The sequence below is a fragment of the Cervus canadensis genome, chromosome 11, assembly GCF_019320065.1.
Source record: "Cervus canadensis isolate Bull #8, Minnesota chromosome 11, ASM1932006v1, whole genome shotgun sequence".
Classification (NCBI taxonomy): domain Eukaryota; kingdom Metazoa; phylum Chordata; class Mammalia; order Artiodactyla; family Cervidae; genus Cervus; species Cervus canadensis.
The window spans coordinates 38,947,802-38,973,085 of record NC_057396.1 but is presented as its reverse complement, the minus strand read 5'-3'; the positions used below and the strand labels follow the sequence as shown (position 1 = coordinate 38,973,085).

The 25,284-nt window shown below is 38.0% G+C and overlaps 1 protein-coding gene and 1 pseudogene across 1 annotated transcript in view; both read right to left on the bottom strand.

Annotated features, from left to right (window-relative positions):
- SBF2 (SET binding factor 2) overlaps window positions 1-23,379 on the bottom strand; it is a 410,909-nt gene extending 387,530 nt beyond the window's left edge. Inside the window, exons 1-3 of the mRNA XM_043481847.1 lie at window positions 23,373-23,379; window positions 13,677-13,688; window positions 7,404-7,489 (exon numbers count right to left, since the gene is read on the bottom strand). Coding sequence (XP_043337782.1) covers window positions 7,404-7,489; window positions 13,677-13,688; window positions 23,373-23,379 — 105 coding nt within the window. The remainder of the gene's footprint in view (window positions 1-7,403; window positions 7,490-13,676; window positions 13,689-23,372) is intronic.
- LOC122449808 lies at window positions 4,977-6,035 on the bottom strand (annotated as a pseudogene).
- Window positions 23,380-25,284: the final 1,905 nt, after the last annotated feature.

The following is a 25,284-nucleotide window of genomic DNA, read 5'->3' as shown; positions in this document are numbered from 1 at the left end:
TTTCTACCGGATCTTCCTGGACCCAGGGATCAAACTCGTGTCTCCTGCATTGCAGACAGATTCTTTGCCAACTGAACTACCATAGGTATCTTCTATAATTATATATTTTAATTTTTAGCTGTCTTTTTGTATTTGTCAAATCTCTCTGGCTGGGAAAGTATTCTGCTTTCTTTACTCTAAATAATTACTTATACATCTCATTTTTTTATACTCACATACAGGACGACATTTTCACCTATTATATTTAATCCTCTTATATGAAGGACCCATAACTCCAGCCTTTTAAAATACTTGTGAAAACTGATTCTGTCATCCAATATGTTCATTACTTTTCTCATTCTCCTTTCACGCATATTCCTCTACAAAGAGGGGAGAAATTCTCTTTCATCTTTTCTACACTCAGTCCCCTGACCAAACATACTTATATCTAGGTCAGATGGACAGCCACAAGCCCATTTGCAGTATTCAATGCATTCTAAACAGCTTAAAGAATTAAAATATTACATGACACTTATACTTATTTCTCTGCCTTCAAATAACATCCCATACCAAGACTACTACTCCTAAATTACAACTACAGAATGTTGAATACAAAGTATTTTTCATCTCTTCTCCCTAATCTATACTTAAAACTATAGAAAACTGGATTCATACTGGTAGTCAATCACTAGTTTATAACTTAAACAATTGAACTAATATCTTAAGAACCTCAAGTTTAGAAATTCTAACGAAACATTTAATCCTCTTTTACTCAAGCCACAGCATTTTTTAATCACAGTACTTTAGTCTTCTAAAAAAACAAATCAGAAAGATTTACAAGTGCCTCAGTATAGGCATTCCCTAGTGAAGATTGTGACACATTTTTTGAATATGAATATAAAAAAAAATTCACTTCTGAGACAGGGCATCTTTAAAAAGAGCTGGTGCCTAAAACAATACTATTTGTTGATGCCCAAAATGAAGCCAATACAAACAGTGCTTCCCATAATCAGAAATAGATTGTTAGCCATAGAATGCCTCTGCAAAACAATTCTTAAATTTTCTTTGAAATAGTCGCTAAAATTGACTGAAACTTTATTTATATGACTGTCTGTGGTTTCCATGTATGCCTAAAAGGTACGAGAAAAAGATAAAAATATCCTAGAATTGGGAAAGCAGTCATTATGTTTGGTTTAGCTTATTTTCATATTTTTATTTTTAAAAACCATCCAAATTAAAGTTCAGCACGTCTCAATAGAAGAAAAGAAAGAGAAGGCAATTTTTTACACAAAAGCTTTAGAAAGACTAAATTCAGCATCCTCTGAATTAAATTTGGGATTTGACTTATTAGTGAATGAATGTCTAAAATCCTTTACCTCAAGTCATAAAGTTTAGTCTTCAGGCTGAACACAATTGCCTTTTAATTAGAATTTGAATACATGAAATACCTGCTGTGTGGGCAGGAAAGATGACAACAGAAAATAATTTCAATATAATACTATGTTCTGAACCCAGGTTTATCCTCAAATAAAATAAATAAATGAATCTGGCTACTAATAACACAGCATTGTTTTAGCACAGCATTCTGTTAAGATTTCTGAACCTCAGTTCTACCAAATTATAGAATCCTGTTTTCAGATCCTGCATTTAAATGCTAACCATAGCTTAAAGTATCACTCTCAGAACATTCTCAAAAATTTGCCTGAGACTGAGAGTTAAAAGACCTGGGTTTGAATCCTAGTTCTGCTGCATCTCAGCTGTTAGACCTTAACGAAACTGTTTAAACTTCCTAATCCTCAACATACCTACCTGTAAATGAGATATATTAATACTATCTCTAATCATCTAATTTGTCAATTCATCATATTCTGTCAATCATATACAACTGTTAGATATTACCATTAACGTTACATGCTAAAGAGTTGCTCCACTATCACCATCTTGGAGGGGCTAAGATTTTGTGTAAATGATCAGAAAAGAGTTACTACAACCCTGGAATCAACAAACCACTTAGAAACTGAACCAGAAAAAAAAAAAAAAGAAACAAACTGAACCAGACCATCTTCATTTACACTAAAATTTTATTAGGTCTATCTCTGGTCTTAAAGCTGCAGGAGTTGCTCTAGATTACACATTGTATCACAGTTTTCAAGTTATTGCTGTTAATATGCAGAATAGTTGCACATTTCTGACATATAAGGTATAGTGTGTGTGTGTGCTCAGTCACTAAGTTGTGTCCAACTTTTTGTGACCCCCATGGACAGCCATAAATAGTAAGACAACAAAAATGTAACAGTTAACAATTTTGTGTGTTTTAAAATGGGTTTGATAGATAATATAAACAAATTTATCCTGTACCTGACAAAGCACAATAGACATTAGGAAATGGGAATTGCTATCAATTATGAAAATATTTAAAAGAAAGAGAAAGTTCCCAATGTAATCCAGCAAGATAAATAATCTTTCAATATTAATCTAGTCCCAAACATTCTGAAATGCTTCATGAAGAATCACCCAACATATTCATCTAGGAAAATCTTAGGTGAGGAAAAGTTATGCTACTTCTTAACATCTCAGTTTCACCAATCCAGTAAGATTCTACTTGTTACTGGAGAGACCCTGACAGCACCCGAACACGGGACTGTCTTTCCCACAAAGAAAAAATATCCATTTACTTAGTAATAAAGTCAACACATTAGACCTGATAGACAGAGTGCCTGAAGAACTATGGATGGAAGTTCATAACACTGTACAGGAGGTTGGGATCAAGACCATTCCCAAGAAAAAGAAATGCAAAAAGGCAAAATGGTTGTCACAAATAGCTGTGAAAAGAAGAGAAGCCAAAGGCAAAGGAGAAAAGGAAAGGTATACCCATTTAAATGCAGAGTTCCAAAGAGTAGCAAAGAGAGATAAGAAAGCGTTCCTCAGTAATCAGTGCAAAGAAATAGAGGAAAACAATAGAATGGGAAAGACTAGAAACTCTTCAAGAAAAGCAGAGATTCAAGGGAACATTTCATGAAAAGATAGGCACAATGAAAGACAGAAATGGTATGGACCAAGCTTGCTCCTTGGAAGAAAAGTTATGACCAACCTAGACAGCATATTAAAAAGCAGAGACATTACTTTGCCAACGGAGGTCCGTCTAGTCAAAGCTATGATTTTTCCAGTAGTCATGTATGGATGTGAGAGTTGGACTATAAAGAAAGCTGAGCACTGAAGAATTGATGCTTCTGAACTGTGATGTTGGAGAAAACTCTTGAGTGCCCCTTAGACTGCAAGGAGATCCAACCAGTTCATCCTAAAGGAAATCAGTCCTGAATATTCATTAGAAGGACTGATGCTAAAGCTGAAACTACAATATCTTGACCCGTTGACATGAAGAACTGACTCATTCATTGATGTTGGGAAAGATTGAAGGCAGGAAGAGAAGGGGACAACGGAGGATGAGATGGTTGGATGGCATCACTGACTCAATGGACATGAGTTTGAGTAAACTCCAGGAGTTGATGATGGACAGGGAGGCCTGGCCTGTTGCAGCCCACGGGGTTGCAAAGAGTCAGACACAACTGAGTGATTGAACTCAACTCAACTGAAAATCAACATGTCTCTCCATCACTACTAGAGAGACATCAGAGGCATCACGGTATCTATGCCTTAACTTTTGAAATACAAAAAGTATTCCTTCTCAGTCATAGCTAAATAAACTACAGTCAAATCATGATCTCTCTCTAACCCAATAACGTCTGTTGTCCTTGAAATTTATGAAGGTGGTTCACTGTTCATATTGTCAAACTGATGTAATTTATATCCATCCGCACATTTATGTGAGGAGAGGTAGGAACACACAAAAGTTCTAAAAGACCTCGAGTACCAAAATGTTCCCCTTTCAATCATTACTAAAACGGACAGTGAAACAGTTTAAAAGCTTTAATAGTACAAATGCCAGTTATCCACACAAAGACCAATTACTAGTCTTTGCAGAGATGTGGAAGAGAAGAAAAAGGAATACAAGGGGGCTCTTTAGAAACCTACTTTTCTCCTCCATGTGGTAACGTTTACCTTACCCAGAATACTTCATTTCTGACACTCTCAGTCAACCAATGTGTGGGATTTTTTTCCCCAAAACAAGCAATTATCACAACATCTGCTGGGTGTCCTACAATTTAACTGATTGATTAAGGTTGAGGGCTCAGTCCCATGAGACCAACACCCCTCCCCCCGCAACCTGAGATGCCAACTGCAAGTAGGTCCCCAGGTTACCTACAACTTCTGTATGACTTGGCTACAAATCAGAGGTTCCCATGACTTCAACCTCTTTGGATTCAATTAATTTGCTCAAGTGGCTCACTTAAAAAACATTTTACTTACAATCAGTTTATTAAAGAATATGATAAGGAATACAGATGAACAACAGATGAAGAGATACACAGAGGGAAGCCTGGGAAGGTCCCAAGCACAGGAGCTTCTCTCTCTGTGCAGCTGGGGTGCATCACTCTCCCAGTAGGTGGATGTTTGAACAACCTGGAAGTTCTCTGAATCCCATACTTTTGAGATTTTTATGGTGGCTTCATCACGTAGGCATGATCAGTCATTAACTAAACTGTCAGAGAATAGCAGATAAAGGCTGAAAGTTCCAAGCTTCTAATCATGACTTGGTCCTTCTCTTCATCCAGGAATCATCCAGGAGTCCCCCAAGAGTCACCTCATCAGAACAAAACACTCCTCCCACCCAGGAAGTTACAAAGGTTTCAGGAACCCTGTGGCAGGAACCAGGGTCAAAGACCAAATACTAGAACAAAAGATGTCTCTAGTATTTTTTGACTTAGGAAATTACAAGGGTTTCAGAAGCTCTGTGCCAGGAACTAGCAGCAGAGACCACTTCGTTGTTCAGTTGCTCAGTCATGTCCAACTCTTTGCAACCTCATGGACTGCAGTACACCAGGCTTCCTTGTCCTCCACTATCTCTTGGAGTTTGCTCACTCACATCCATTGAGTCGGTGATGCCATCCAACCATCTCATCCGCTGTCGTCCCCTTCTCCTCATGTGCTCAATCTTTCCCAGCATCAGGGACTTTTCCAATGTATTGTCTATTACCTCACAGATTCTCATACTCTCCCCCCCCCCTTTTTTTTAATTTCCCAAAAGCACTGGTTTTATTTATACAGAGTCCTAACCATTTCAGTGGCAGCAAGAGTGGGAGAAGTTCCTTTTTCAACCAAGGGGCCCCCAAAATGTTGGTCTGTTGTTACCAAACACACAGGCAAGTGGTGTCACGGATTTGGTAAACTAACTACAGTGTCTAGTCTCTCTCTGCTAGAGCAACAAGGTGAGTGTCAATCTCTGCTTCTGTAAGAATCCTGAATTTAGGATTTTCAACTGTAACTACTCCAACTTCTATTTCTGAAGGTTTGAAATCAATTGATAGAACAGTAGACAGGCATGTAATCGCAGTTTCCACTGTCTGTTCAAAGGTCCAATCAAATTTCTTCTTTACTTTTTTTTCAAGGAAGCTGGTTGACTCAGTTTGTTTAACTCCTGCAGCAGTTGCTTTAAACCCAGAATAGTAACCTGCAGGATCACACTTGTACACCTGAGGGCCTGGTTCTTCATCTATACCAATTAAAATCATACAACAACCAAGAGGCCTCATTTCAGCATTCTGTGTGTAGACCTGAGAAATATCAGCAATTCTTTTACACAGCATGTCCACGGGAATTTCGTAACCATACTTGTATTTCCAATTAGCTGCCTCACAGCGTGCCCTCTGTACCTGGGATCTACTGTCAGCTGTCATTCCTGTCATCACACAGCCAATGTTTTCAGTTATCTTGAATAAGTGAGTCACTGTGCTGGAAGCCAGTAATTTGTCAGGTACTTTCTTCTGTGTGACAATTACTGCACAGTCTTTCCCTCTGACAGCTACTGATGTAAGGCCACCCCAGTTAATAGTCTTAAAAGCATATTCTACTTGGTAGAGCCATCCCTCGGGAGAAAAAATGGTAATGCGTCAGTCAAAACCAGCGCTGGAAGTCCGGGACATGGTGCACCACTATTCCAGGCACAATCTCGGGCCTCCTAGCTCCTGCACCAGGCGTAGAAGCCCCTCTGTTCCCCCCTTTTAATGCCTAAACTCAAGATTTACCCCCTCTGTGGATCTATAGAACTCACAGCCTTCTTTACACAGCTGGGTTTAACAATCAAAATTAAGCATTTAGCAATGTATCTTCTATCCTCAGGGAGGCAGAAATGGACAGTCATTTGCTAGGATAAGAAAAATCATAATTTTCAACATCAGTTTTATTACTAATAAATATTTCTGATACAGGCTAATAAAAGACTAAACTGTTCTTCCTCTGAGGTAGGATCTGCAATATATCAAACACAGAGCACCAATGACAACAATAATAACATTAACAAGCTACCTTATTTACTGAGAACTTTATGGAAGACACTGTTCTAAGCACTTTATTTGTATTTTTCTCATTTTATTTTTACATAACCCTATGAGATTAGTATTATCAGTGTCCTCATTTTATAGATGAAGACTCTTGTTGCTCAAGAAATTAAGTAACTTGCTAGAAATCACACCATTCAGCTGGGATTTTCAACCCAAGCAGTCTTCTCTTCATTGTCATATTACACCAGATGTTCACTCAAAACAACTGCTTTGATGAATACTGCTTGTGTGTGTAAATATACATACAATATAGATGAACACACACACATATACACAAACGCATGTATACACACTCTCTGAACTTTATAGTCATATTGCAAAAATAGTTTAGTGACAATCGTTTCAGTCTCTGATTTTGCCACCACAGATCCACCACCAGAGAGAATGAGTTAGTCATATAAATTATGCTCAACCATAAATTGCTTTAAAATGGTTGACAAAAATAAGGCAGTTAACTGCACTATTACAAAACAACATACAAATCCTGTAACTAAAAAGAGAGAATTCAGATTTTGACTTCAAGACCAAATCAAACCATGACTGATCTCTATTAAAACAACCTTTAGTTTTGTTTATCTATGTTTTTATTTAGTTTTCACTAAAACAACAACCTTGAAATTTTCAGGAAAAAAAATACAATAAATATTTGATTAGTGACACACACTATCACTGAAGATACTAGGCTAAGATTTGATTATAAGAATCAGAGGAATTTTTCAGCTTCCAGGCACATAAAGATCATCTATTTCATCTTTAATATTAAAGAGAAATTTAAATGGGAAGAACAGCAAAACAGGTATTCCAGAACCAATGTAAGTCAAAGGTTTCTGTACTGGGGAGATTATTTTTAATAATGTGTTAGAGTTAAATCACCAAATAATTTAAAAGTAACTGCAACATAAATATAACCATAAATAAAACAAGAAAAGTATATTATAAAAGTACAGTAATACAACATCAACTTACCAATTCAATTCCCTGTGGAAAAGGTGTATCATCCCAGTCCTTCTGTGGAAATCTCTGGATTATTTTCCCCAGACCTGCTCCTGACCCTATTAATAAAATCAAAGTGCATTAAGTTACAGGTACTTAAAAATCTGAATACTCATTTTATTAATACTTATTTCTAAATGAATACTTGTTGAATAAATTTGCATACTGATTAAACATTTTCACATTTTAAAGTGTATAAAACTATCTTCTAAACACAATACTGAAATGATAGGTAATTCCCATCCTACAGACTCTCAGAAGAGTGACACAAAAATACTAGGAAAAACAGGCATGTGAAATCAAGTCTCCACATCATGGGAGTAACTACCCTTTATTTCCAATAAGGAAAGCCATCTTCTGCTCAGAATCTCAAGTTGAAATTTAAAAGCTTTACCATACAGACAAAGTGATCTTAAATGACAAATGAAATGGCACTCTTAGCACTAAGCTTCAGTTATGGATTATAAGCACTGTGCAGGGTTAAAGAAAGCTTTTTCAGAGTGTCCTGGAAATTGGACAATTGTCTAAACAGGGTTTCTCCACATCAGCACTACCAACATTCTGGGCCAGATAATACCTTGTTGGGTTTGAAGGCAGTGGGAAGAGAGCTCTCCTGTGCATTATAGAACATTATAGTATGTTTAGCAACATCCTTAGCTTTAACCCACTATAAGTTAATAACACCTCATCTAATACCACTAAGTTGTTACAACCAAAAATGTCTCCAAATCACTGCCAAATATGCTCAGGGTTGGGGAGAGGGCAAAAATGCCCCTGCTTGAAAACCACTTATCTATATCATTCAGTTCAGTTCAGTTGCTCAGTCGTGTCTGACTCTTTGCGACCTTGGGACAGCAGCACGCCAGGCTTCCCTGTCGATCACCATGAGCTTGATCAAACTCATGTCCATTGAGTCAGGGATGCCATCCAACCATCTCATCATCTGTTGTCCCTTTCTCCTCCCACCTTCAATCTTTCCCAGCATCAGGGTCATTTCAAATGAGTCAGTTCTTCACATCAGGTGGCCAAAGGATTGGAGTTTCGGCTTCAACATCAGTCCTTCCAATGAACACCCAGGACTGATCTCCTTTAGGATGGACTGGCTGGATCGCCTTGCAGTCCAAGGGACGCTCAAGAGTCTTCTCCAACACCACAGTTCAAAAGCATCAATTCTTCAGCACTCAGCTTTCTTCATTGTCCAATTCTCAGATCCATACGTGACTACTGAAAAAACCATAGCTTTGACTAAACAGAACTTTGTTGGCAAAGTAATGTCTCTGCTTTTTAATATGCTGTCTAGGTTGGTCATAACTTTTCTTCCAAGGAGCAAGCATCTTTTAATTTCATGGCTGCAGTCACCATCTGCAGTGATTTTGGAGCCCCCCAAAATAAAGTCTGTCACTGTTTCCATTGTTTCCCCATCTATTTGCCATGAAGTGATGGGACCAGATGCCATGATCTTAGTTTTCTGAATGTTGAGTTTTAAGTCAACTTTCTCACTGTCTTTCATTTTCATCAAGAGGCTCTTTAGTTCTTCACTTTCTGCCATAAGGGTGGTGTCATCTGTGTATCTGAGGTTATTAATATTTCTCCCAGCAATCTTGATTCCAGCTTGTGCTTCATCCAGCCCGGCATTTTGCATGCTATACTCTGCATGTAAGTTAAATAAACAGGGTGGCAATATACAACCTTGACGTATTCCTTTCCCTATTTGAAACCAGACTGTTGTTCCATGTCCAATTCTAACTGTTGCTTCTTGATCTGCATACAGATTTCTCAGGAGGCAAGTCAGGTGGCCTGGTATTGCCATCTCTTTAAGGATTTTTCCACAGTTTGTTGTGATCTATGTAGTCAAAGGCTTTGGTGTAGTCAATAAAGCAGAAGTAGACGTTTTTCTGGAACTCTCTTGCTTTTTCAATGATCCAACAGATGTTGGCAATTGATCTCTGGTTCCTCTGCCTTTTCTCAATCCAGCTTGAACATCTGGAAGTTCACGGTTCACATACTGTTGAAGCCTGACTTGGAGAACTTTGAGCAGTACTTTGCTAGCATGTGAGATGGGTACAATTGTGTGGTAGTTTGTACATTCTTTGGCGTTGCCTTTCTTTGGGATGGGAATGAAACTGACCTTTTCCAGTCCTGTGGCCACTGCTGAGTTTTCCAAATCTGCTGCCATAATGAGTGCGGCACTTTCACAGCATCATCTTTTGGGATTTGAAATAGCTCAACTGGAATTCCATCACCTCCATTAGCTTTGTTTGCAGTGATGCTTCCTAAGGTCCACTTGACTTTGCATTCCAGGATGTCTGGCTCTAGATGAGTGATCACACCATCATGATTATCTGGGTCATGAAGATCTTTTTTGTATAGTTCTTCTGTATATTCTCGCCATCTCTTCTTATAGGTCCATACCATTTCTGTCTTTTATTGTGCCCATCTTTGCATGAAATGTTCCCTTGGTACCACTAATTTTCTTAAAGAGACTTCTAATCTTTTCCATTCTGTTGTTTTCTTCTATTTCTTTGCACTGATCACTGAGGAACGCTTTCTAATCTCTCCTTGCTATTTTTTGGAACTCTGCATTCAAACGGTTCCTTTTCTCCTTTGCCTTTGGCTTCTCTTACTTTCTCAGTTATTTGTAAGGCCTCCTCAGCCATTTTGCCTTTTTGCATTTCTTTTTCTTGGGGATGGTTTTGATTACTGCTTCCTGTACAATGTCACGAACCTCTGTCCATAGTTCTTCAGGCACTCTGTCAGATCTAATCCCTTGATAAACAGAGTCTATATCATTACTCTGTTACTACTATTACAAAATTACCCTGTGACATTAAAGACCAGATTAATTCAAAATTGAACTTTGGGGATATAACCTGTGAGTAATTTGGGGCTAGAGAGTACATGCTAGGTCTAAATTGCTTTTTGCTGTACTTTTTAAAGAGCTTCCTGCGCTTGCATATTCTACATGTTGTTCCCACTCACTCTGAAGTAAAAGCAACAGCATTCTGATTATTTGTGCATCTAACTTAAGGAAACCTTAACACCCGATGCAATTTTTTAAAAAGAAATCATCCACTATCATCTCTCATCCTCATCCCTGTGAACTGAACTTCCCTTGGGCCCTCACTTAGACTTCAATCACTTGATGACCAAATTCTTACCTTTAAAAGATAAATGGAAAGTTAAATTCATCTTATTGACCAATTCAGAATTGTTTTAAAATTGAGGTCACATTTGAAAAAGGCAAAAATAAAAACATTCTCAGAAATGAACCACTGCTGCAGTATAGCAACTCTTCATATACCAACCATTATAGGTAAACAAAAGATTTCATTAAGAGTAAACTAAAAGTGATTTATTATAGATACTCAGCTTCCAAAATCCACCTCAAGTATCACCAGTTCTTACTTTCACAGCAAACTTAATTCAACAAATTACTAGATACTGGAGATACACAATGAAAAAGACATGGCCCCTATCTCAAGGAATTAAGAGAACAGAAAACAGAAAAATGAACTGATAATTTCAGTATATCACAGTAAGTACAATGACAGAAGAGGACCTAACATAAAGTAGCAGAGAAATCATGGAAATTTTTATAGAAATGACAGACAGCTGCTTGTTCTTTCAGAACCATCTTTATATGCCCAAGTACCTAGCATAATGAATGCCTGGCACTTAGTTCATACTGAGCTAAATGTTTATTTCAATAGATTTGTTAATACTGATGGAAACTGTTTTAAACTTATATCTCCTCTCACTTTTTAAAAAGTGAAATGAATATTATATATCTCATCATATTTAATCAGGTGTTCCTATATTGCATTCAATTCTGAAAGTCATAACTCATGTACTGCAGGCTCAGGAAATATTTTATAACATTAATTTTTACTAATCATAAAAATAATAAATGTCAGCTTCAGAAAAAATGTTAATATATAACAATATAAAAGAGAAATCATCCATTATCCCACACCCAAAGATAATTACTGCTAATGTTTGGATTTTACCCTAGGCTTTTCTCATACTTGTATTTTTTTCATCAGAATTAAGATAATACTAAACTTAATTTTATATATTGATTTATTATTAATGTTTTCTAACATGCCTTTGACCATTATATATATTTCCTATTTTCTCTCTTATAAATAATGCTATGAAAAGCACCTTTCTATACAAATCTTTATCCTCATCTCACTTTTGCCCAGAAAAAAATCTTAGGTATACAACTAATGGATCAAAGAATATGAAAATTTTAAAGAGTCACACAAAGTCAAAGGGCCCATCAGAAAGATATAATTTTTTACACCCTGTGTATAAGAATGAAACTGGTATTTTCACTTGTTTAGTTAGGGCCAATTTGAGAAGTAAAAAGCTCCTTGTTAGCTTTTAACTTTCTAAAGGTCTCTAGGAGCCATATACTTAATTTATTGATTTTATAATGATATGCAGTCTTTCAATAACATGAAAGCTTAGTGTGAAATGCTGATGTAACATTTGTAAGCATACAGAGAAATACGATTCATGAGTGATATAACTTCCTTATACGATGCTATTTGTAAATGGAAATTAGGTTATAAAAAGGCAAAAATAAAAATGGTAACATGGCATTTCACAAATAAAATGTGGAAGGAGCTACAGTAACTTGGTTTTGAATATCAAATATGCAAATTGATGCAACTAACAACTTTTGAGAAACTTAGGAGAATACCCTACAAAAGTAAATGAACATTGTCTGATGCTTCTTTTTGGATCTTAAGAGTTTAAACTGAACTTCTAAATTTATTTTCCAAGTTTATCTAATTTACCTAAAACCATTCTTACACGAAGCACTGGTTGTATTTAAGAATGCTGACAAGATGACATTTTATGTTGAGGAGCAAGCCATACTGCAGGAAGACTGTTTAATAAGAGTCAAATGTCCACCTGTGGGCTGATTCTTGTGTCCAGAGGGAAAGTCAACCAGAACGGCCGTGGCAGCAGCTCCGATTTGCACTATTTATTAAATGGGCATGGGGAACTGGGTAGGGAGAGAGATACTTCTCAAAAGAAAGGGGATCACTTCTTAGAAAAGATAGGTGCTAGGCTGACAAATTGTGATTGTTCACTGCATTGCATGCAGCTAAATTGAAAAAAAAAAAGGGGGGTGGTTATTAGTCAAGGCCTTCCTGATTTTCTTTCCAGCCCCTACTCTACCACTGCATCATAAAATCAGGAAATACAATGACCAAATGTGGAGCTCACACATAAAAAGGGGGACTCTTAGCAGGATACTAACACATTTGGAAATAGCTTTCTTTGAAAAAAGAGCAAATGCTAGACAAACCACCCCACACAAATTTAGGAAGGGTGAGGAAACACTGGCGTGATCAGGCACACTTTTCCCTCCTTTATGTGTGGTAATCCACCTTCCCCTGGGTCCTGGTAGGGTAATCCACTTACCCGGCCCACTACAAGGATTATCAAGTGACCTAGGATGATCCAACCATTCACCCTGCCAAAGTGACTGTTCAAGTCTTACCAGATGACTGCAGGAAAGTCAAACAGTATTCTCAGGGGGTGCTAAGTAGTATGCTGTAGGTGTGGAATAGCTAATAGTATGCAGAAGAAATGAAGTCAGTAGGGGTTAATTAACTGAAGAAATGTAATACTTTGCTCTATAGAAACAGGATGCTTGATATTTGTTTATCATATCAACTGACAGAAATCAATCATTTTAGTATCATGTATACGTTTAAAGTATACACATATAAAATATATACTACTTGGCTTAATACAGGCTCTAAACTTTGAGAAATGCTACTCTAATGCATAATTTTCTAAATATTTTGTATGTTTGTCTAAATAACTACATTGGTGGTTATCTATATTAGAGTTGCTTTCTGAAGTCCATCTGCCCATATCACAGTCTATCAAAAATGGCACCAGTTCAATGAAGGGCAGCAGTCATGTTCAGAAGCACACAATCCTCTCTCTCCTCTTACCAACCAGAGAGAAATTATGAAATCATTAATTTGACTAGTACATTTACTTCTACTTGTATATTTCACCTCAATAGAATGGAAACAGTGATTTTGACCTGCTATGTTTACTGATGTATCCCAGGCATTTAGAATAATGACTAGTATAAATTAGATATTTAATAAAATACTTGTTGAGTCAATGAATGGGACTATTAGGTGGACAAGGGCAAGCAACTGGCAAGCAACTTATGACCAGAGTGACCTATAAAAGGTCCCTTAAACAAACCTGGCTCCTCTGCTGGGAAATTCCGAGTAGAAGAAATGAGAGACTCAAGCAGCTAAAAAGACGTATCAAGACTTGTGAGTCAGGCAACCACAGGGGGTCATGTGTAAAGCCAGTTACAGAAGAGCAGAAACCTAGGCCAAGACTTGCCAGTACAGCTGCCAGTACAGCACAGGCTGGCAGTACAGACATAGGAGGCAGCAGAAGTGATGCAAGAGGAAGGCTGGGGAGCTGTCTAAGTTCTACCTCCGGTAAACCGGTAGCACTCGAGCGCCTGTCATCAAACTTCAGAAGTACTATAACAATATTCCTCCCTCTTAGACTAGACTAGACTAGATCTAGGATTCCTTGTCACAAAACAGGCCAAACAATAATATACTGTAAAAGGCATCTATGAATTAGCCTCCTACTAATAAATGGGGGGAAAAAGGCATCTATGATAGATCAAGCCCTTTCTAACTGGTAAAGGATCTGGAAAATTTTACATAAAAGAAGATTTAGTCAGAAAAGTGTTTTTAAAAGTGCTTAAAAAGTAAGAAGCACATATGAGAACTTTCTCCAAATGTGCAAAGAGCTATTATATGGAAGAAGATAGAGTGGAACAAACTAGAGCCAAAAGCTATAATTCAGAGGAGATATTATTGAATCAATATAAATGAAGAACCTTGTGAGAATGAGAACTATCAAAAATGACAGCATGAACTGCCACAGAAACTACAAGGGCTTTCTTAGTGGCTCAGTGGTAAAGAACCCGTCTGTCAATGCAGCAGATGCAGGCTCAATCAGGAAGATCCCCTAGAGAAGGTAATGGCTACCCACTCCAGTATCATTCCCTGGGAAATCCCAGACAGAGGAGCCTGGTGGGCTACAGTTCATGGCTCACAACATAGTCAGACACGACTGAGCAACTAAGCAACAACAAGAAATGGTGTATCCCCCCCAAAAATCTTAAAAGCAGACATTCTTTCATGGTTTAAAAAGCAATTTATTAAGTCTGTTCTCTATACCTATGAGTTTGTTTCTATTCTACTTATGAGGCAGGACGGGAATAGGGGGTTGACAGGTAAGAACTACGATGTATAAAATGGATAGGCCACAGGATGTTCTATACAGCACAGAAAAATAGTCACTGCTTTGTAGTGATTTTAAATGGAGAGTAACCTATAAAAAATGCTGAGCACTGTACCTGAAACTAAAATGATGCAAGTCAACTATACTTCAATTTCTAAAATGCAATTCGAGTTATCTAAAAGTGCATGATGCATATACATGGTAGCCTCTTCTCACAATGACTTTGTTTTTCACATGATTTTTATACTCAGCAAACTTTATACTCAGTCTACATTTAATACTGCAGACATTCATGAATAATTATGGAAATTAAAGTATGGACTTTCTCACTAACACATTTCAAATATATAAATCAAATAACAGACTAAATTTATTAATATGTGCACGCAAAAGCATTAGTCTCTCGCTCTGTTAATACAGAAGGGCATTTGTCCTTCTCTCTCTGGCATATTCCAGCAGGAGTGATGCTGGGGGGAATAGGGAGATGTTAGTAAGAGTACAAACATTCGACTATAAGATGGGTGAGTTCTGAGGATCTAATGTAAAACATGGTGCATAGAGTTGACAACACTATATTGCAAAATTGAAATTTGCTAACAGTAGAACTTGTACTCACCTAAAAAAAAAGACAAATTTGTGAGATAATGGATGAATTAATTAACTAGACGGGGGAATCCTTTCACAGTGCATATGTATATCAAATCACAATGATGTATTCTTTAAATATCTTAAATTTGCTTGTCAATTTTACCTCAATAAATAGTTGGGAAAAAACAGTGAAAAACCAAAAAGAAAATTAAATGAATGGTACTAACAGAAACCTTTAAATAGTAATTATGATACAAATGAAACAGTAGCCTTTATCACTAACCTTTGAAATAATTTTACAAGTAAATGAATGGATAATGCAGAACAATACATCAGCTAAAATGTCCTCTTACTTTCATCACAGATTACCCAACCCTTGGTTCCTAACTAATCCTCATCTCTTCCAATTAGGACAAGAACAGACTGTACATAGATTTGTCCTTAGACACAAAGAAGACAAGTTCTGATAAAGGAAGATGGCAGACACAGTGTATCTAACCTCTGATTAGTATAGTGGAAACAACCTGGGCTTGGAGGCTAGTCAGACTTAGGTTCAAATTCAGGCTCCACTGTTTCACTTACTCTCTAGAAATCTGTTTTCTCAACCTCAAAATATGGTTAATATAATCCCCATCATAAAAAAGCTGCCATTAAGAATGAGATCGCACACTTAGCAGCAAAGAATCTGCCACAAGAGACAGGCTTGAGACAAGAAAAGTTAGATCAAGTTAAGACTTAACTCTTTTACTTAAAGAATATATTTTGAAGGAGTTCCCACTGTTCATACTCTCTCAGGGCTTCCCAGATGGCCCAAGTGGTAAAGAATACACCTGCCAATGCAGGAGACACAGGCAGGAGACATGGGTTCAATTCCTGGGTTGGCAAGTTCCCCTCAGGAGGAAAGGGCAACCCACTCCAGTATTCTTGACTTGAAAATCCTAAGAAAAGAGATCCTGGCAGGCTACAGTCAATGGCGTCATAAGAGCCGGACACAACAACAGAGCCACAAACACGCCCTAAGTGTACTGAGAAATCAAGGGCAACCTGAAGGCAGCCTTGAGCGGACATCTGTTTCACTCTGTCCCCATCAACACTTAGATTAATTACATAGCTGAAAACATAAGACATCCTCTTCAAATCTGTAAAAAGTAAAAATCGGAAGAAGATGGAAGTAGCAGAAATGCAGCTCACCAGTTTTGCTGAATTCCCATATGAAAGATAGCATCAAAATAGCACAACTGAACTGGCATAAAGACCAACATAACAGGGACTTCCCTGGTGGTCCAGTGATTAGGAATCTGCCTTCCAATGCAGGGCACACAGGTTTGATCCCTGGTCGGGAAACTAAAATCAAACATGCCACAGGGCAGCTAAGCCCACACACCTCAACTACTGAGTCTGTGAACTCTAAAGCCTGTGCTCTACAACAAAAGAAGGCCACACCCCACTACTAGAGAAGCCCCTGTAAGCAGCAATGATCACACTGAAATGAAGACCCTGTGCAGCAAAAAATAAATAAACAAATAAAAGACCTATGTAACAGAATAGAGAATCCAGAAATAAACCCTCATGTATATGGTCAAATGATCTCTAAGAAAAGTGCCAAGGCTACACAATGGGGAAGGACAGATGTGCTGGGAAAACTAAATCTGCGTGTAAAAGAATACGAATGGATCCATGCCTTACACCACATACAAAAGTTAACTCAAAATGGATTAAAGGCCTAAACCATACCTGAACTACAAAATTCCTAGAAGAAAACAAAAGGGAAAAGGTTGATGTTATTGGATTTGGTAATGATTTCTTACATACAACATAAAAATACAGGCAACAAAAGTAAAAACAGCAAAATGGGACTACATCAAACTTAAAGATTTAGGCACACCAAAGGAAATTAAAACACAGTAAAATGCAACCTACCAAACAGGAGAAAGTATTTGCAAGCCAAATATCTGATAAGGACTTAACATCCACAATATATAAAGAGCTCCAACAACTCAAGAACAATAAATATCCAATTTAAAAATAGGCAAAGAACTTACATAGACATTTCTGCAAAGAAGACATATAAACAGCCAATAGGCATATGATAAGATGATCAACATCACTAAGCATTAGGGAAATGCAAATCAAAACCACACAGATTAAGATGGCAACGATCAACACCCAGAAAACAACACATGTTAGAGAGGATGCAGAGAAACTGGGACTATTGTGGACTGTTGTCTACAATGTAAAATGGTACAGCCCCTATAGAAACCAGTATGGAGGTTCCTCAAAAAACTAAAAAAGGAACTATCATATAATCCAAAAATCCCACTTCTGGGTATATATTCAAAAGAACTGAAAATAGAATCTCAAAGAGACATTTGCACATTCATGTTCACTGCAGCATTATTCACAATAGCCAAAAGCTTAAAGCAACTAAAACATCTATTAACAGAGATGTCTCTGGTGGTCCAGTGGCTAAGACCCTGTGATTCCAATGCATGGGGTACAGGTTCTATCTCTAGTCAGGAACTAGATCCTACATGCCACAACAAAAGATTTCACATGCCACAACTAAGACCTGGCACAGCCAAATAAATATTTTTTAAAAATCTATTAACAGATGAATGGATAAAGAAAATGGAGTACATACATACATGGAATATTATTTAGCCTTAAAAAAGGAAATCCTGTCAAATGCTACAACACAAATAAACATGGAAGCAACCTAGATGTCCATCAACAGATGAATGCATAAAGAAGTTGCAGTACATATACACAATGGAATATTATTCAGTCATAAAAAGGAACACATTTAAGTCAGTTCTAATGACATGGGTGAACCTAGAGCCTATTATACAGAGTGAAGTAAGAGAAAGAGAAAGATAAATATCATATTCTAATGCATATATATGGAATCTAGAAAAATGGTACTGAAGAATTTATTTGCAGGGCAGCAATGGAGAAACAGACATAGAGCACAGACTTATGGACATGGGGAGAGGGGAGGAGAGGGTGAGATATATGGAGAAAGAAACATGGAAACTTACATTACCACATATAAAATAGATAGCCAAAAGGAATTTGCTGTATGTCTCAGGAAACTCAAACAGTGTCTCTGTATCAACCTAGAGGGGTAAGATTGCGAGGGAGGTTCAAAAGGAACGGTGTATATGTATACCTATGGCTGATTCACGTTGAGGCTTGACAGAAAACAAGAAAATTCGGTAAAGCAATTATCTTTCAATTAAAAAATAAATTAATTCAGTTCAGTTCAGTCACTCAGTCATGTCTGACTCTTTGCGACCCCATGGACTGCAGCAGGCCAGGCTTCCCTGTCTATCACCAACTCCCGGAGTTTACTCAAACTCATGTCCATTGAGTCAGGGATGCCATCCAACCATCTCATCCTCTGTCGTCCCCTTCTCCTCCTGCCTTCAATCTTTCCCAGCATCAGGGTCTTTTCAAATCAGTCAGCTCTTCACATCAGGTGGCCAAAGTATTGGAGTTTCAGCTTCAACATCAGTCCTTCCAGTGAACACCCAGGACTGATCCCCTTTAGGATGGACTGGTTGGATCTCCTTGCAGTCCAAGGGACTCTCAAGAGTCTTCTCCAACACCATGGTTCAAAAGCATCAATTCTTCGGTGTTCAGCTTTCTTTATAGTCTAACTGTCACATCCATACGTGACTACTGGAAAAACCATAGCCTTGACTAGAAGGCCCTTTGTTGGCAAAGTAATATCCCTGCTTTTTAATATGCTGTCTAGGTTGGTCATAACTTTCCTGCCAAGGAGTAACCATCTTTAATTTCATGGTTGCAGTCACCATCTGCAGTGATTTTGGAGCCCCCCAAAATAAAGTCGGTCACTGTTTCCACTGTTTCCCCATCTACTTGCCCTGAAGTGATGGGACCAGATGCCACGTCTGAATGTTGAATTTTAAGCCAACGTTTTCACTCTCCTCTTTCACTTTCATCAAGAGGCTCTTTAGTTCTTCACTGTCTGCCATAAGGGTGGTGTCATCTGCATGTCTGAGGTTATTTATATTTCTCCTGGCAATCTTGATTCCAGCTTGTGCTTCATCCAGCCCAGCGTTTCTCATGATGTACTCTGCATATAAGTTAAATAAAAAGGGTGACAATATACAGCCTTGACATACTCCTTTCCCTATTTGGAATCACTTTATTGTTCCATGTCCAGTTCTAACTGTTGCTTCCTGACCTGCATACAGATATCTCAAGAGGCAGGTCAGGTGGTCTGGTATGCCCATCTCCTTCAGAATTTTCCAGTTTATTGTGATCCACACAGTCAAAGGCTTTGGCATGGTCAATAAGGCAGAAATAGATGTTTTTCTGGAACTCTCTTGCTTTTTTGATGATCCAACGGATGTTGGCAATTTGATCTCTGGTTCCTCTGCCTTTTCTAAATCCAGCTTGAAGATCTGGAAATTCAAGGATGACATATTGTTGAAGCCTGGCTTGGAGAATTTTGAGCATTACTTTACTAGCATGTGAGATAAGTGCAATTGTGGGGTAGTTTGAGCATTCTTTGGCATTGCCTTTCTTTGGGACTGGAATGAAAACTGACATTTTCCAGTCCTGCGGCCACTGCTGAGTTTTCCAAATTTGCTGACATATTAAGTGCAGCACTTTCACAGCATTATCTTTTAGGATTTGAAATAGCTCGACTGGAATTCTATCACCTCCACTGGCTTTGTTCGTAGTGATGCTTCCTAAGATTCACTTGACTTCACATTCCAGGATGTCTGGCTCTAAGTGAAATGATCACACCATCGTGACTACCTGGGTCATGAAGATCTTTTTTGTACAGTTCTTCTATGTACAGTTCTGTGTATTCTTGCTACCTCTTCTTAATATCTTCTGCTTCTCTTAGGTCCATACCATTTCTGTCCTTTATTGAGCCCATCTTTGCATGAAATGTTCCCCAGGTATCTCTAATTTTCTTGAAGAGACTTCTAGTCTTTCCCATTCTATTGTTTTCCTCTATTTCTTTGCACTGATCACTGAGGAAGGCTCTCTTATCTCTCCTTGCTATTCTTTGGGACTCTTTGAATTTGGAATTCAAATGGGTATATCTTTCCTTTCTCCTTTGCTTTTCACTTCTCTTCTTTTCACAGCTATTTGTAAGGCCTCCTCAGACACCCATTTTGCTTTTCTGCATTTCTTTTTCTTGGGGATGGTCTTGATCCCTGTCTCCTGTACAATTAATGAATTAATTAACCCCCCCAAAAAAATCCTAAGAATGTTCAAGCAGTACATCTTAGTCAACCATACTACCAAATATCAATCACTATAACTTTGACTAAGGTATTTTTCATCAACACATTTTACCAATTTATTCGACCTGAGTACACATGAGTATATAGCACAGAAAACATATAGAAAGATACTCATCAAAGAGTTAACATAGGATTTTGATTCAATTGTATTGCCTAATCCATATATTCTAAGTTTTCTAATATGTACACACATTTTTTTGTAATGAATGAAAAGTTTTAAAGCATATTAACCACTTTTGTACCTTCAATGGTGGAAAAAATTACATAGGTGCTATTAAATTTATAGATATAAAAAATCTACTAGATGAATAGATATAATGGGGTGTGTGTGTATATATATATATACATACACATGGAATATTATTTAGCCTTAAAAAAGAAATCTTGTCAAACGCTACAACACGAATAAACTTTAAGGACACTATGCTAAGTGAAACAAGCCAAATAATGCATGATTCCTCTTCTATGATGAGGATCCCAAAACAGTTAAGTATTCCCTAGAAAGTAGAATGGCCAATTTGAGAGTGACAGCACCTTCTGTAGCATGGACTATAATTACTAGAGCAGTTTAAGACCCCAGACTGGAAAAACTGCAAGGAGTAGAATCAAAACTGAGCAGAAAAGGACTTTATACCACCTGACTGTGTATTGTCACCCTGCTTATTTAACTTATATGCAGAGTGCATCATGCGAAATGTTGGGGTGGATGAATCACAAGCTGGACACAAGATTGTTGGGAGAAATATCAACAACCTTGGACACACAGATGATATCATTTTAACGGCAGAAAGGAAGAGGAACTAAAGAGCCTCTTGATGAAAATGAAAGAGGAAAGTGAAAAAGCTGGCTTAAAACTCAACATTCAAAAAACAAAGATCATGGCATGCAGTCCCATCGTTTCATGGCAAACAAAAGGAGGAAAGAGAAAGCAGTTACTGAATTTATTTTCTCGGGCTAAAAATCATTGTGGATGATGATTGCAGCCATAAAATTAAAAGATGCTTGGAAGGAAAGCTATGATAAGCCTAGACAGCATATCAAATAGCTATTAAATAGCAAAGACATATTTTGCCAACAAAGGTCCATATAGTCAAAGCTATGGTTTTTGCAGTAGTCATGTACAGATGTGAGAGTTCGATCATAAAGAAGCCTGAGTGCCAAAGAACTGATGCTTTCGAACTGCAGTGGTGGAGAAGACTCTTGAGCAACCCTTGGACAACAAGGAGATCAAACCAGTCAATCCTTCTGGAAATCAACCCTGACTATACATTGGAAGGACTATTGCTGAAGCACCAATATTTTGGCCACCTGATGAGAAGAGCTGATTCAATGGAAAAGACCCTAATGCTGAGAAAGGTTGAAGGTAAAAGGAGAAGGGGGTGGCAAAGGATGAGATGGTTAAATAGCATGGACATGGATTTGAGCAAACTCCCGGAGATAGTGAAGGACAGGGAAGCCTGGCGTGCGGCAGTCCATGGCACACAAACAGCCAGACACGACCGAGCAACTGAACGACAACAACAATGTGCCTGCTGGTCACAGTGCTCCCTCCCGGAACTACATGGGATAACGTCAGTCCCCTTTCTACGAGACAGTTCTTCAGATATCTGAGTATAACTAACAAAAATCTTACCCCCTGTCTCCTTCTCTGTACCTCCCCTGATCTTTTCTTTTTCAAATTAGTTTCAATTTGTTCCTCAGGTTCCAATGCGATTTTTAATTTTTTTTTACAATGTTGGGCATATGGAGTAGGGATCGAGATTACCTGCATGTGCTGAGCTGCTCAGTCATGTCCCACTCTTTGTGATCCCATGGGTAGGCTGCTCTACCCATGGAATTTTCCAGGCAGGCACACTGAAGTGGGCTGCCATTTCCTAGTTCATTTCCACCATTTACTTGCTATGTGACTGCGAAAATTGTATTACCTCTTTGTGCTTCATTTCCCCTCCTCCCCACACATAAAAGGTACTAACTATTACCTACCTTTTAAGAGCTCTTGTCAGGAAAAATATGAGTTAATATACATGTAAAGTGTTTCAATAAGCATCTGGGGCATTGTAAACACTATATAAGTGTTGATGATGATAATAACAATGATGACCATGATTATAACAAAATAAGTGTGTGCCAGTTCGCCTGAGTAGTACTCCAGAACTGAGTAGAACTCACAGTACTTGAGATTACTGAGTTGGTCTAAGTGATACACTGTAGAGAACTACTGTTCTAAATTACATTAGGTCCTTTGGTGTCCACAAGACTTTGGAAGAAACATGTAAACCTCTTTTTAAACATGTTTTGATGCTACCCTGTACCTGCAAAAAAACTGTTTCAGACTCAAGTTATACCTGTTAAACTTTTTTAGTTAGCCTAGCACAAGCATGTTTTAGATCTTACGTCTGTTACTCATTGTATTTATATTATTCAATTTTTTAAGTGGGGGCATACATTTCATAGAATGTGACCATTTTAACAGTTTGAGAGCTGTTGACAAAATCTTAAAAACTATTTCAGTAAAATAAAAACAAAAATAGAAAAAGTGGAAATTACTTAATTGTATCATGCTAAAAAATTGCTCAAGGAGTTTCTCCAGAAAACATTTTCTGAAAACATTTCATCAAATTGGCATAAGTCTGATTAATATTTTTTATTTTCCCAACTCCCCTTTCAAAGATCACTGCCTTGTCATGGTGAAGGGGCTTGCGTAACTGAATGAAGCTATAAGCTGTTCCATGCAGGGCCACCCAAGACAGACTGGTCATAGCAGAGAGTTCTGCCAAACGTGATCCACTGGAGGAGGGAATGGCAAACCATCCCAGTATGCTGGCTGTGAGAACCTCATGAACAGTATAAAAGGCCAAAAAGATATGACACCAAAAGATGAGTCCCCCAGGTCTGAAGGTGTCCAATATGCTACTAGGGAAGAGTGGAGGAGAATTACCAATAGCCCCAGAATGAAATGGCTGGGCCAAAGCAGATACAACACTCAGCTGTGGATGTATCTGGTGATGAAAGTAAACTCTGATGCTGCAAAGAACAGCACTGTATAGGAACCTGGAATGTTAGGTCCATGAATCAAGGAAAATTGGATGTGGTCAAGCAGGAGATGGTAAGAATAAACATCAACATCTTAGGAATCAGTGAACTAAAATGGACAGGAATGGGTGACTTCTATTCAGACGACCATTATATCTACTACTGTGGGCAAGAATCCCAAAGAAGAAACAGAGTAGACATCATATTCAGTGAAAGAGTCCGAAACACAGTCCTTGGGTACAACCTCAAAAATGACAGAATGATCTCTGTTTCCAAGGAAAGTCATTTAACATCACAGTAATCGGAGTCTGTGCCCCTACCACCAATGCCAAAGAAGCTGAAGTTGATCACTTCTATGAAGATCTAGAAGACCTCCTAGAACTAACACCTAAAAAAGACGGTCCATTCATCACTGGGGATTGGAATGCAAAAGTAGGAAGTCAAGAGATACCTGGAATAACAGGCAAGTTTGGCATTGGAGAACAAAATGAAACAGGGCAAAGACTAACTGAATTCTGCGAAAAGAACTTGCTAGTCATAGCAAATACCCTTTTTCAACAACACAAGAGACGACTTTACACATGGACATCACCATCACTAAATGGTCAACACCGAAATCAAACTGGTTACATTCTCTGTGGCCAAAGATGAAGAAGCAGTACACAGTCAGCAAAAACAAGACTTCGAGTTGACTGTGGCTCAGATCATCAGCTTCTCATAGCAAAATCCAGGCTTAACTAGAGAAAACCAGGAAAAGCAGTAGGCCAGCCAGGTATGACTTAAATCAAATCCTGTATGAATTCACAGTAGAGGTAACAAGTAGATTCAAGCGACTAGATTTAGTTAACAGTAAAGTGAAGTGAAGTGAAAGTCGCTCAGTTGTGTCCAACTCCTTGCAACACCATGGACTGTAGCCTGCCAAGCTCTTCTGTCCATGGAATTTTCCAGGCAAGAATACTGAAGTGGGTTACCATTTCCTTCTCCAGGGTATCTTCCCGACCCAGGGATCGAACCCAGGTCTCCTGCATTGCAAGCAAATTCTTTACCGTCTGTGAGGTCTGTAATATTGTACAGAAGGCAGTAAACAAAACCATCCCAAAGATTAAAAAAAAAAAAAAAGCGAGAAGGCAAAGTGGTTATCTGAGGAGGCTTTACAAAGAGCAGAAGAATGAAAAGAAGCAAAAAGCAAGAGAGGGAGGGAAAGATATATTCACTTAAATGCAGAGTTCCAAAGAATAGCTAAAAGAGACAAGAAGGCCTTCTTCAATGAACAGTGCTTAATAATAGAAGAAGACAACAAAGGGGGAAAGACTAGAGATCTCTTCAGGAAAACTGGAAACATCAAGGGAGCATTCCACCCAAATATGGGCACAATAAAGGATAAAAATGGTAGATATGTAATAGATGCTGAAGAGATCAAGAAGAGATGGAAAGAATACATAGAAGAACTGTATAAAAAAGATACTAATGAACCAGATTACTACAATGGTGTGGTTAGTCACCCAGAGCCAGACATTCTGGAGTGCAAAGTCAAGTGGGCCTTAAAAAGCATAGCTGTTAATAAAGCTAGTGGATGTGATGAAATTCCAGCAGAACTGTTCCAATCTCTAAAGGAAGATACCATCAAGGTT